The following is a 14,499-nucleotide window of genomic DNA, read 5'->3' on the forward strand; positions in this document are numbered from 1 at the left end:
AATAAGCAAGCAACATACAGTTGTGTTCAAAATTATTCAACCCCCAATGCTGTAAAGGGGTTTAGGGACTATAATGTACATTTGGAATTGTATTCAGAATGAAATCCTACAAGGACGTTTTAAAGAACCAAATGCAACTAAAATAACATCAATTGTTTATGTAATACAGTAGTAAATGTTTCTTTTGTGGTTTCTTCATTGCCACAATTATTCAACCCCTTAAAGACTACCACTCTGAAGAAGAGAGGTTCATTCAGGTGTTTTCGATCAGGTATTGAAAACACCTGTGGATGTCACCGAGCACCAATCAAGCATAATAAGCACCAATTAGGCAGCTTTAAAAGGACTGTGATACTCAGCTCCTTCTAGACATTTACTGGTGTGGTTACAAACATGGTGAAGTCAAGAGAATGGTCCAGGAAGACAAGAGAAGAGGTGATTTGTCTTCACAGGAAGGGCAATGGCTATAAGAAGATTGCAAAGAAGTTAAACATACCAAGAGACACCATAGGAAGCATCATTCACAAATTCAAGGCAAAGGGCACTGTTGAAATGCTACCTGGTCGTGGAAGAAAGAAGATGCTGACTTCGACTGCTGTGCACTACCTAAAGCGTAGAGTGGTGAAAAGTCCCCGTGTGACTGATGAGGAACTGAAAAAAGATTTGTCAGATGTGGGTATAGAAGTTTCAGCTCAGACAATAAGGCGCACACTGCGTAATGAAGGTCTCCATGCCAGAATCCCCAGGCGCACCCCCTTGCTGTCTCCCAAGAATAAGAAGAGTCGACTGCAGTATGCCAAAAGTCATGTGGGCAAACCACAAAAGTTGTGGGATAGTGTTCTGTGGACTGATGAAACAAAACTAGAACTGTTTGGGCCCATGGATCAACGCTATGTTTGGAGGAGGAAGAACAAGGCATATGACGAAAAGAACACATTTTGGAGTGGCCATCGCAGTCACCAGACTTAAATCCGATTGAGAACCTCTGGTGGGACTTAAAGAAAGCAGTTGCAGTGCGCAAGCCTAAGAATTTGACTGAACTGGAGGCTTTTGCCCATGAAGAATGGGCGAAGATACCCGTAGATCGCTGCAAGACACTTGTGTCAAGCTAAGCTTCACGTTTAAAAGCTGTTATAACTGTAAAAGGATGTTGTACTAAGTACTAAGATTGAATGTCACTTGGGGGTTGAATAAAAACTAATAATGATGTGAGCACAGAAAAGACATTTGTGGTTATTTCATTATAAACTTAAGGTTATATTTCTCTGACCTACAAGTGCCTCTTTCATGTAAATGTAAGCAAGATGACTGAATGATCAAAATCAATGTCAAAATGGCCAAAACATTCAATTTCAGTGGGGGTTGAATAATTTTGAACACAACTGTAAAAGCTTTCAAAAGTATACTTTAAAGATTGGAGCTAGAATGTCAGGAACTTTGAAAGCAGTAAAACCAGTTACTGTGATCTTATTCACTTAGCTGGAAATAGTCACTCAGCCTTACTTCTGGAGAGATATACACGGACAGTGCACTGTAAGAAAGAGATTGATGAGCTGTTGCACAAGTAGATAAAGAATGTTTTAAGAGGAAGTTCAGAGATTAAAGATGTCAATTTTAAAATGCCGGAGCAGAAAAACCAACTATATGTCAGGGATGGGAAATGTGTGGCCTTCCAGGTGTTGTTTTCCTGCAACTCCTGTCATCCTTCACCTCTAGCTGCACTACTACAGTTAATGGAAATTGCTGTCCAGCAACTCATATAGTCACACATTCCTCACATGCACAGTAAACACAGGATCTCCTGCCTTTGACATCTGCACTGAGGCACAAGAATTCAGCAGGAAAGTTGGGGACAAAGGCAGAGTATAAATCAATCAATCAATCAATCAAATAAATAAATAAATAAAGTTGTAAGTTGTAGAAGAAATAGGAAAATTAGAGTTGAAGAAATGTGAAGCTTTGCACAGGACAGATTTTATTTAAATGAATCTGATTTCAATCATAATTTAAATCAAATCAATTTCAATAAATTCAAACCACTAGTTAAAAAAAGCCTACAGAATCTCATATAGTCCAATAACTGTTGGACCCCATTTACAAAACTTTTAAAACATTATATGAATACCCAATTTTATAATACAGAATTAAAAGTATAATTTCCATTTCAACCCTACAAATGGTCACCATAACTTTGATTTGGCTTGCCAGCAGTATAATTATTACAGTATAAGATCTTTGAGCTGTAACATATTTTAAATTAAACTATTACTAAGTTGGGCTTTTTTTAAAAAAACATTTTAACAACCAAAAATTAAGAAACCAATCTAAAAAATTAAAATCTGATTTTTTTAAAAAGCAAACCATCAATGTTTATTTACTCTGGTTCTGCAGGAAGCCTTTGATTTAAGTCCCTTCCCAGTATCAAAATGCTCTTAAATTCCTGCAAGTTAGTTAATTCAAATGGAACATTAAACTGTTACAACAAATGAGGGTTCTTATTGAGCTCAGTGGAAAACTTTCCAAATAGCACAGGAAGTGCCTGGCAAAAAAGGAACTTTTTTTAAAAAATGGGACAGAATCTGGGCATTAACACAATCTGTAAATTAAAACTCCAATTCTGCACATACATACATACATACCTTGAAGTAAACCCCAGTAGGACTTAATTTCCATTAACAAGGCAGAGAATCAGTCAATTTTACACTTAGAGGAGTGGGGGAAGAAGCTTTAAGGATGATGAAGATTATCGGATTTTGGAGAAGAGGAAGGCAGACATATGTAAAAGTTAGGATTAATATTGTTAGACAGAGTGGTATGATTGTCTTTACAGGATTTAAATTTTCGTTGAAGACATATGCACCTTGCTAAACCAACAAAGCCCCAGGAGATGTTAATACGCCTCCCTCTTACCCTGGTGGATTCTGCTGCTTGAACCTTAATTAATGCTATAATCCTAAACATAACCACGAAAAAGGTATCACTGCTACAACTGGAAACTGCTAGGCAAACCTGCTTAATAATCTAGGGAAATTAACTTGTACTGCTCCGTCACAAGCATGCACGTCGCCTGACTCTATCCATATTTACAAAAATGTCAGATTCTCATTCCAAGCTTGAAAGCTTTTCGACTAACACTCCCAGGATCACCCACCAGCAAGCGATGCACTTGTAGGAGCACCAGCCCTTTTTTCATGGGAGTTCTGGTCCTGAAAGTAACCTTTGCAAAATCAGTTTTGGAAGAGGTAGCCACGCTAATCTACTTCAACATATACAAGGCGGACAAAAGAAAATCAAAAACCAAGGCATTGTGGCCCCTCAACAAGACAGGCAGAATTATTCCCTTGCGAACTCCCGCTAATCCTCGTCCACCTCGTCAGAGAGAGAAAGAGGGAGAAACACTGAGCCACAGAGGTCACAAGCAAGTGCATCTTTCAGGGACAGGGACCCAGGCACAGGGAATAAAGTTTAAAAGAGAATTTCAAAAAAACCTGTTCCATAACTTATTGCACCCCCAACCCATAACCTCCTTCAGTCCGGGCGTAAAAGCTGTCGCATTTCGAGAAAGCTTTCGATTCTTCGCCAACCCCTAACGTTAGTTGTGCCCACTGCTCCCAGAGGGATGAAACGAAGGCCCGGGATGAACCATTTCGACCTGTAGGGGAGGGGTTCTCATGACGGACCGTGACGCTACTACACACGAGGAACCCCTTTACGTGACACACCGTCGTATGAAGAGAAAAGATTCGAGGGCAGAAGGCTTCCTGGCCCGGAATTACCGATGGGCGGATTGCTACGTTTGTGTAGAAGAGTGTTTAATGTACAGCCTGAGGTGAATACAATGTAGACGTAATTTTCCCTGTTACTGAGAGGCAGGCCCTGAAAGATGTTTTTATTCCAAACCATCAACGGTTAGGCACTACTAGCTCGTGGAACTGTCTGATTTCCTCGGATATTTGCCATGGGGTCTGGCCGGCGCTTCTCGCCCTAAAATGTCGGGGTGAGGCTCTCCCCCGATCCACAAGCCCCATCCTCCTTATCCCACCCGTTAGCCTCCCCGAACTAAACTACAGTACTGCTTTATGAGACACGTAAGGTCTCCGTTCGCAGTGTGGAAACATTTACCCAAATTCTGCGGACGAGCCAATACACCTTGATTAGGTACCACGTAAACAAGGTATTTTCTAGAGAAGGGATTCCCTCCTTCCACCCCTGTACACGTTTTATCTCTGGCACACACACACCCCTTTGTCCCGCGTCGGGATGCTGTTTTATTTCTCTCCCCGGGGGCCACTGATTCGGATTGAATCAACCGAGAAGAAAAAGAAAATATCAGGATGTACTGTACTTACTCACCCTTCCTGTCTCCGGACTGTCTGGAGGGATCCTCCCTTTTGATAAGGGCTAATTAGATCAAACCTGAACGCAAATATAAAGTACACCTGGGGAAAAAGAGGAGGGGGAAATACTAACAGGCCATTCTGGACTGCAGATTTTAAGGGATCGACGTTAAAAAAAAGTGTGTGCTTTCACTTCCATCGGGTGCTTTTTTCCACCATATCCCTTTTGAGTTTCCACTTTAAGCAGCTCTTCCTAGTGACTTTATTTTTCCTGACATGGTAAGTTCTTCTGAAAATTTATTTTAAAGGGTTCGATCCACCTCTTCTTACTCCCACTTTTCCTTTTAATCACAATTTCCTCCTGGTTTTTCTTTACAGGCCCATGTGGAAGAGGAAGTACTAAAGATGAGTGACTCTACATCTCCAGTCTGTGTGAAAGTTTTGACTCGGGTCAGTAAAAAGGCATCCTTAAACAGAGCGGCGCCTGCGTCAAGAATCAGGAAGGAACAAATTATTCTGAAGAGGATGAATGTGGTGCTTTAAAACGGGCCCTGGTTTATTTTGTGGCACCTGTGATCACAGAAAATGGAATGGGTTTCATTGATTTGCTTTGGCTACCTAGGAGTTTTTTTTTAGGTTTTCTTTACAAGACGCTTTCAAATCTAGAAGGAGAAACTGCCCATAGAAATCAGTGGAAAATCTCTAGGATAACTGTTTGGAAAAATCCAGACATTTAGGATGCCTTATTTCAGCATAAACATAGGATTGCATTGTTGCAGTACAGTCCTGAATGGGACTACTTGGAAGTAAACCCCACTGATTTCTGTAGTTCTTACTCACAGGTAAGAGTGTTTATAAGAGGGCAGCTCAGCCTGCAAGCCTATGCAGAATTACGTGTGAATAAAGAGTAAGAGGACATTAGAGGGGTTTATTTCCAGGTGCATAAAAGAATTGCAACCTAAAACTTTAAACCTTTGCCTACTCACAGTACTTGGAACTAAGTCCTATGGAAAATAAGAGAACAAGCTCTTCTATTTTGTTTTCTGGATTTTAAATAGTTTTAGAAATTCAACCTGATAAATTTTAAGGAACCTGAAGTTTGTTTAAAGCTTTGTTGTTTATTAGTTTGTCATGATAATGTATTGCCCTACTTTGGGACTGCTTCAAGTGCAAATTGCATTTGTGTGTGTGTCTACTGTAGTTGCATAAGCTGACTTTTTTCCCCCTTTGTTTGTTTGCTTGTTTTGGTAATGTATTTTTAAAAAAAATACCTGGCTAGATAGTTCAGTGAGTGGGGGATCTGACTTCAGAGTCAGAAATAGCGTTTCCCCCCCCCCCAATGCCTCCTGGGAGAAAAGTCAGCCTGAGTAGCCTTGGACAAACTACTGAGTTCCAGAACTCCCCCAAAAGTTGTAATGTATATTTTTTAAAAAAAATCTGGCAAGTATCACCATAAATCAGAACTGACTTGACAGCAACCAATTATTATTATATTTTTTTTATTCTTGATCTACATCAATCTTGAATTTACAATATAAATCAACTTTTGCAATACATTTCAAATTTACAGTATAAAACATATTCCTGAAGACTGTCAAGAGAATTTTTTATTTTAACAGGGAATAGAAGGCTTTTATATTTTGAAATTAGACTTTCATAAAACCACTTTAACTTGTCAATTTGTTCATTTTCATATTAAAGATTTTTGCAACTAGTTAGTAATAATCACTTGCTTCCCCTCTCCCACTTTATACAATTATTCTGGCTGCAGTTAACTTCCTAACTGAATGTCATGAGGGGTGGTAGATGTTTCTGTCTATTTCAGCAAAAGCAATAAAAGAGTCTGGCTTGCATCTTATGAAGTGGGCTGCAACTCATGAACGCTTATGCCAGATTAGTGTTTAAGAGTGTTACATAACTGTTTGCTTATAATGACTATGGCAGGTTTGCAGTGTACAGTATGAGAATGTAAGAATGGTCACTTTGGGCTAGGGAGACCCAAGTTCAACTTTCCAATCAGCCCGAGAGATTGCTTAAGCAATAAGTACAGTGGTGCCTCGCATAGCGATCACTCCGTATAGTGACGAAATCGCTTAGCAACGCTGTTTTTGCGATCACAAAAGCGATTGCTTTGCGATGGTCCCTATGGGGAAATTTCACTTTGCGATGATCGCAGGGAAGCGATCATCGCAAAGCCCCCATTTTCAGCCAGCTGATCGGCGGTTTCAAAATGGCCACCGGGTAAACAAAATGGCTGCCCGCTATTTTCAGGAATGGATTCCTCGCTTTAGAGGCACCAAAAATGGCAGCACTATGGAGGATCTTCGCTTAAAGGTGAGTTTTAAGCCCATAGTTTCTATGGGCTTTTTATTTCCGCTTAACGATGTTATCGCTTAGCAGCGATTTTTTCTGCACAAATTAACATCGCTAAGCGAGGCACCACTGTAGTATGTTATGCATGTTTATTCAGAATTGAGGCAACTTTATAAAGTCCAGCCTAAATTACTGGCCATGGGTTATCATTTCTTCAGCCTAACCTGCACCACAGTTTGTTTTGAAAATAAAATTGAATTCCCCTTTCCCCTCTTCTGTGCAGCTCCAAGCTTATGGCATCATGTTGGAATACATCACTTACCCTCGTGTGACGCTCACCTCTGCCTCTCGCCTGTGTGTGCGGCACAGCCCTCCTGGAGACTTTTCGAGACACTCTCTCACCCTCTTAGATCCCCATATGTCTCCTAAGGAGAATGAGCCTCCCCCAAGCTGGACACTGCATCAAGTGGAAGGGGCCCTGGCAAATCCCTGTCACCCATTGCTTGCTGTTAGAGGTATTGACTGGCCTCTGTGGAGAGGAAAGTGGGATTTAGTGGGGCATGGAGGAGGCTGTGTGGCCCTCAACAGTTTGGATTGTAGTTCCCGTAATCTGTAATAGCCAGCATAGCCAGTGGGACTCGTAGTCTAGTAACTTCTGGAAGACTACATTTTCTGTGGAGAAGAGAGATACAGTGGTGCCTTGCTTAACGACGATAATCCGTTACAGGAAAATCTCCATGAAGCGAAAACATCGTAAAGCGAAAATAAAAACCCAATTGAAACGCATTGAAACCCGTTCAGTGTGTTCAATGGGGTAAAAACTCACCGTCCAGCGAAGATCCTCCATACGGCAGCCATTTTCGCTGCCTGTATAGCAAGGAATCTGTTCCTAAACACAGCGGGGAGCCATTTTAATTACCCGGTGGCCATTTTGAAACTGCCAAGCATCTGTTTAAAAAACATTGTTTTGTGAAGAATCGGTTCCTGAAGCAGGAAACCGATCATCGGAAAGCGAATTCCCCCATTTAGACCATTGTTTTGCAGTTGCGATCGCAAAATGATCGCCATAAAGCGGACTCGTCATAATGTGGGGCAATCGTAAAGCGAGGCACCACTGTACTTAGAGCAGGCATAGGCAACTGTGGGCTCCCCAGATTTTTTTAAAAAAATCCTACACCTCCTTTCAGCCTTAGCCAACATACTGACTAGTAAAAGAGTTGGGAGTTACTACCAAACAGTGCTTGAGGACAACAGTTGCCCACTATTAGCTTAAATTATTTGCAGGAGGTGTGTACTTGAGACCAGCATGTGATTTCATTGACATAGTGGTCTGAAATGAGATGCTGGGGCTCAGATTTCAACTAATATGAAAGCAGAGCTGAGGAATATTGTAATGTGTTCTTTTAATTTAGTTTCTTGTATTTTCTGTTTGAAAGTGAGGAAGATGAGTTCTTTTAATTTGCTGGTCTCTATCTTGAAACAGTTTGAAGAAGATAAAGTTCCTTTATCAAGCTGGATTTAATTTAAACCAAAATTATTGATTTACATCATAATGTCAATTAAAAATTGGAATTTTTGACAATTTAAATAGATTTTTTTTAAAAAAAAACATAGATCTTTTTCCACCCTGCTTGTATCTGTATCCTGTTAGATTAATGTTCTCTGTGCTATATGTTCAGCCCTCTTTCTAGAATAATTTCTGGTGTTGATGGAACACATAATGAACACCATATTGTCATGTATTTATTTAAAATATGTTACCCTGCCTCACTCCTTGAAAGGGGCCTGTCATCTTCCCCGTGTGCCCCTTGATTGTTTGACCAAACAAAGGCTCATGCTGTGAGATGTTCAGTTGCCACCAGTTGTTCACAGCATTCAACGTTAATGACAGGGGTCCAGGCAACATGTCATTTTATATATAAAGCAGAAATAGTTTATTGTAACAAAGAATAAAGGTTAAGCCAACATCGTTTGTTCTGAACTAAAGAGTCCTTAATAGTCTTCATCAGTTCAGTACACATCAGCCCTTGCTTAGCAATCTGTCTCCCGCCAAAATCCAAATCCACCATCCTCTAGTCTCTCCTCCCCATGATGAGACTCTTATATCTCATGATTCTGCCTCTCCAGCACTCTCATTGGTACATGCAGATAGCACATTAATATTCATGATATGGGCAGACGCCACAGACCCAATTAATAGTTTTTCATTCTTTGGTGTGGTCTTGATGGCTCCTCATGCAGTTTACAAGATGAGGTGCACATTTACCCTGAACATGCTGAATGTCCATGTTTCCACAGATTTGTCCTTGAGTGTCATAACAACCTCCTCACTATAGTTATCCTCTGAGATATTCTCCTCTTTCTTTTAGCAGGGCAGCTGGCCCAGGTCTATGATGTGGACCAGCGTTCCTTAAGGTACCACTATGAATTTGCCCACCCTATTGAGCACTGGATGTGGTTAGATGCAGACACTCTGGCTGTAGTGACGGAAGTAGATGTCTTCCACTGGACTTTGAAACGTGAGTATCACAGGAATGGGGAGAATAACAACATGAGGCAATGCCTAGAAAAGTTGTATTTTGGACTACAATGTCCAGAATTCCCTAGTCAGCATGGTTTTGGCAATCTGATTTGGGCCTTTTGAGGTTATAATAAAAAATCTGACTTTACCAAGCTTAGGTTTAAGATGATGGGGATAAATAGTTCATGGAAGACATGAAAGGTGATGTACATTTTTGGTGTTTTAGAGGTAGGTGGTAGAACCAGATGGGTGATGGATAGAGTTGAGCATCAGGGGAGACACTGGAGTAGTTAGAGAAGTTAAAAGCATTGTGAGAAAGGTGAAGCTAGGACGTGTAGTATGGTAAATGAACCAGATAAGCAGACATGTGGATTTATTAGTTAGAATGTTTATACATAGATAAATTGCTTCGATAAATCTTCAGGAATTAGTCAAAAATGGGGAAAAAAGCTTTACGAGTATTCACTAGGACAAACCTTTAAAAGCAGATGGAAGCTCTTAGGATATGTTATATGAACTGCAGCTATTGACTTGGAAACATTGGTTCCCTTTCTCATTTGTAATCTTCCTCAAAGGCACCAGACCAAGATGGCAGTTCAGCCGGCATGAACGACTTTGGGGCATGGAAGTGATAGGGTATCAACGGGATGCCAGTCATAGCTGGATGGCCCTTTTAGCTCTAGGACTTGACCAGGTACATATTCATTAGCTTCACGGGCATGAAATTTGTTTTATTCTGAATCTCATTAATCACCTGGCTGATGTAGTCCAATCTAGTCATGGGAAACCCTTTCTCTTTCTGTTTGAGGCCCTGCTGGCTTGAGGACTCTGGGAGCTGTAGTCCAAAAAAGTAGCTTTTTCCAAGTTCTGAATCTGTTAGCAGCTGCATGTGGGTAGAGTCACAGGTTAACCAGCCGGTCCTAACTGCTTTCTTTCTGTCCTCACAGGGCTTAGTTGTGGGTCTCACCCAACTCTATTGGCGAGGGGGACCCCTATCTCAGGTCATAGAAGCTCAAGCAATGGCTTTGCCTCAGCACAGATTTTCCAGCAATCCAAACCCTTCAACTGCCCTCTTGGCTGCTGTACGGAGAGGCAAGGAACGGACTGGTGAGGTGAGCTTGGGTTTGGTTGAGGGCAGAAGAAGAGAAAGGTTGGATCCAAGATAGCAGCAGTTTACTGAATTGCACTGACTAGGAGCTGCTGGCTGTGATGGTGGCAATTTACTTGAATTTTATCACCGTGAATCCTTTTCTCATGCTTGTCTTTCAGTTCCATGTGGTGGAGCTTGGCCCACACCAGACAGGGAATGCAGCCCTACTTAGTGCTCGTGGCACCTTGCCCTTCAAGGGGGCTTCAGTTGGAGACTTTCCTAGTGCTGTACAGGTTAGTTTCCTTGCAGTCTTGGAGAGGCTGTTTGTAGTAACTGAGCTAGAAATGTAAGTATGGCCAAAAACAAAAAACAAAAAAAACCCTGTCTGACCTACAGCCAGGAAGGGACAGGACAAGAGAGAAAAATGTTCAAGTTCCCCAACTTTCTCTTTTTCTTCTTTCTCCTTTCTTGTTCTTTATCATTGGCTTCCCTCTCTCTTTCCCCACCTGTTGGGCTGCTGGAGAAAGGATAGATCACTTGTGCAGGTGCCTGAACTGATTTCTTCTAGAAGGCTTTTGAAATCGGGTCAAGGATTGCATGAAATCTGGCCAAGGGCCATACACCCCCAGTCAACAGCAGCCTCCTCAAAGTTGGTGCCTCCCATATGCATTTCACTGCAACTCCCTTCTGTCCTTCAGGAAGCAGGTTAAAATGTGCTTTTCAAAGAGGTGTTCAGGAACATCTCCCCATGTGAAAGATTCCCTGATCCATCTTGTGTTATGTAGCTGACACTGTCCAGTGTGTGTGTGTGTTCTTACATTATCCTTATGTCTGTTTTTTTATTGTCACTGTTGTGTATAATTTTGGGTTTGTATTGTACCTATGTGTTTGACTTTTGTAAACTGGCTTGCCACTAGATAGGAGGTATATAAATACAATCAATCAGTACTGCCAATACTGTATATAAATACAATACCTGAATAATAAATAAATATAAATTTACTGGCAATTAGGGAAAACAACCCCCCCCGAGGACATCAGGTAGAGAGGGAGCCATTCTAAAGTCTTATAAAAACCTACAACAAAACTTTGCATGCCATGCCTTTTAAAAGCTTATCAGTGTGCAAATTACACACCAAAAAGCCAAACATGGAAGACTGAATTAGTTAGAGGGCTTATAATTTTATTTGGCATAAATCTGCTCCCACAGACATACAGGAGTGAATAACAGAAAACTTTAAATATTGAGGCTCAGTCATTGACTGCAGGATATTCTGATTATCCTATCACCCTTGAAATTTCTGCAGGCATTGCCTACATATTTTACATTTTTGTGTATGTACCAAGCATGTGTGCACCATAATTATAGTTCAGAAATGTTACTCTTTTCCCATTTATTGCCCAGAATCCACCAGCCAGCACAACCATTGGTATGCTAACGGGAAGATTCTGAGAACGTCAATCCAAAAAGTAACTTTTCAAGCTCTGCCTATAAAATATTAGCTCATGTTTATGTAATATGACACATGGTGATCATGGGCAAGTGGGATACAGTGCCCTGCCCCTGTTGTAGGTGCCTTTGCCATCTGCCCCAGTGTATGTTTGGCTGTCTTTTTCCTGGTTTGTTGTGAAGTGCTAGGCATGTTTCCGTTGCTGGTTTCCCATTCAAGAATCTACTGTAGTGTTAGGGTTTTCTAGGATATGGGCGTCATAGGCTTACTGTATCTAGAACTTGAAAGTACTGAATTTTTCCGTGTATAAGACACCCCCATGTATAAGATGCCGCCCACTTTTCTAATCCGAAATTAAGAAATCAAAGTGGGGCTTAGCAAGTGTAGGGGGAAAGGGATCAAAGCGCTGCAGGATTGCTCTGATCCCTGCTTTCCCCTCCACTTATTTTTGTTCTCTCCTCAGCTTACTTCCGTGTATAAGACGACCCCCAATTTTTAGTCTAAAGATTTTAGACAAAAGTATAGTCTGTATAGTCTTATACATGGAAAAATATGGTAACAAATGACCAAGGAATTATTTACTTGTTTTTCATTTCCTCAAAAATAAAGGTATAACTTCATTATCTTGTATCTATACATTTAACAGAGTAGCATTTTTAAAAAATTTTGCACCATTACTATAAATTGTTCAGTTGTTTCTAGTTGCAAAAATCTAGCCTCACTAATAGTGGAGGAGGAATATCCCATGGCTCAAGTGCTGGCTTATGCTTCATTTTGCAAACTGAGGCAATGGCGAGGTGAACACAATGAGTGTATTTTCCACCAGAGGCTTGCAACATTAAAATGTTTTTTAACGACTAAAAAGGGCTGTTTTAATTACTTTGAAGAAATGGAAAAACAAAGAATTATAATTATAGCAGTATGTACATCTGAGGGACTTTGGGACTATCATTGTGATTACTTCCAATAAGTAAATTCCCGGGCCTCTGCTTGTATCTGATTCCCCACATTTCGATCCTTTAGTTCCTCCCTGACTTGGGCATAGTGGTGATACTTACCAAACATGCCTTACTCTTCCTTGTGGATGTCGAGACAGCACAAACTATCCATCACATCCAGCTGCCCTGGGACATCATTTTTGCTACAGTACGTGATGACAACAGGCCCCATAGCTTGTTGGGAGTCTGCCGGAGTGGGAAGGTGAGTTGAAGGACAAGAATGAGCAAAGGGTAGGAGGAAATGAGCTGGAGGGGGACTGGGGGAAGAGCAGGGCTGCCAGGAGCCACTGGTGTTAGATTATCTAAACCCTGTCCCTGTTTTTTCCCCTGCCAGGTGCTTTCTATCTCTGTCTGCCCCTATGCTTTGTGCCAATATCTGTCTCACCACCCTGCCAGCCTCTGTCTTTCTCAACGAGTGCTGCAACTGGTTGGCAAGACGCCTCGTTGATGGACCACTCTCCCTGTGGCGTGACTTGAGACCCACATACTGAACGCTGCAATCTCACACTGTGCCATACAAACCTCTTGCAGTTTGAGGGAAGAGAGAAGCAAATGGGGTGGAGGTGAGGGTTGGTGATGTCCACAGCAACAATGGGCAGCGTGGAGCAATGTGTATTCCCCAGGCCTGCTGAACTAGGGTGGATCTGGGGACGCAAGAATGGGTGGCGTTGAAGAGAAAAAGGACTTTGGTAAATGTGAATTTGGTGCTTGTTTTGTATATTGGAGAGATTTTATTTGGAGAAAAGGGTATCTGCTGAAGGGAGGATTTATGCTGTAAGGGGGGTAGGAAACCTGTGGTTCTGGAGATGGGATTCTCTACAGCTATCATTAATCTGGTTTTCTCTCCAGACAAATTATAGTAGCTTGAGTGCAGCTTGAAGAAGGGTGGCAGATGTGTCCCTTGTCTGCAAGGAATGCCAGCTCAGTGAAAAAGCAGAGAGAGAGAGACTAGTTACACCTTTGCCCATCACACATTTTTGCAATCGGCTGCTAACCTGTTGCTTTGAGAAATAAAAAGAAATGGAATGGGTAATGTGCTGTTTGTCTGTCTGTCTGTTTGTTTTCTAATTATCCAACTTCCTAGTCTTTTGCGTAGTGAAACAAAGAGTGCCTGGTATTTTTGCAACAAAGTTAATACCTGCCTTCTTTTAAGTGAACCTCATCTGCCTATAGGGAAGGTACAAACTTCAGGTGTTCAGGAGTGTGTGTTCTTATACACAATTCAGCTGCAGTATTAGTCAAGGGATAATTTACAGTAGGAATAACAGAGAGAGCCCTCTTCTCTCTGGCTTTGCTGTCCTCCCCTCCAACCTTCCTGCCAAGCAAGAAGTACCTGTCTTCCCCTGTACCTGCACCTGGCTGCACCTGGCTCGTCAGTCAAGCAGTCTGCAGCGATGGTTTGGTTTCTGCTTCCCCCCCCTTTCCCCCAGAACTTCTGAACTTTCCAGGTTTGTGCAAATACCTTGCAGGGTATTTTTATTTTTGGATTGGACAGAAGCATTGACAGTAGTGCTAACAATACCCTAGACTAAATCAAATCTGCACTGCAGGAGAAATGACTATATCACTATAAAGAAAGTAGGGAAGGTACAAATCCTCCTGCTAAGAAAAGAAGGTATATAACCTTCACAGAAAAGACTTTTTTTAATTAGACAAAAACTGGCAATTGTGGGTTGGCTTGCTCAAGTTCTTAGCCTCACTGCTCTTAAAAGCTTGATGAGTACTTGAGTTACAGAATATAAAAGCCCTCAGCCTGGAAAGTACCTTATTATTATTACTTTTTAAAGCA

General features: G+C 41.4%; 1 protein-coding gene across 4 annotated transcripts; it reads left to right on the forward strand.

Annotated features, from left to right (window-relative positions):
- Nucleotides 1-1,659: 1,659 nt before the first annotated feature.
- On the forward strand, nucleotides 1,660-14,063 carry LOC110083128 (clathrin heavy chain 2). 4 transcript variants are annotated; one of them, XM_020801311.3, is made up of 9 exons: nucleotides 1,660-3,829; nucleotides 4,716-4,787; nucleotides 6,934-7,165; nucleotides 9,020-9,169; nucleotides 9,747-9,865; nucleotides 10,119-10,283; nucleotides 10,441-10,554; nucleotides 12,736-12,912; nucleotides 13,045-14,063. In XM_020801311.3, exons 1-9 carry the CDS (start codon nucleotides 3,779-3,781, stop codon nucleotides 13,156-13,158), a joined length of 1,194 nt encoding a protein of 397 aa, XP_020656970.2. In that variant the 5' UTR covers nucleotides 1,660-3,778; the 3' UTR covers nucleotides 13,159-14,063. The 4 variants fall into 4 exon arrangements, with proteins under 4 accessions (XP_020656970.2, XP_020656971.2, XP_020656974.1 ...); XM_020801312.3 differs by having other exon boundaries at nucleotides 9,023-9,169; XM_020801315.3 differs by lacking the exons at nucleotides 1,660-3,829; nucleotides 4,716-4,787 and adding an exon at nucleotides 5,060-5,179.
- Nucleotides 14,064-14,499: the final 436 nt, after the last annotated feature.

This window comes from Pogona vitticeps, chromosome 2, assembly GCF_051106095.1.
Source record: "Pogona vitticeps strain Pit_001003342236 chromosome 2, PviZW2.1, whole genome shotgun sequence".
Taxonomy (NCBI): Eukaryota; Metazoa; Chordata; class Lepidosauria; order Squamata; family Agamidae; genus Pogona; species Pogona vitticeps.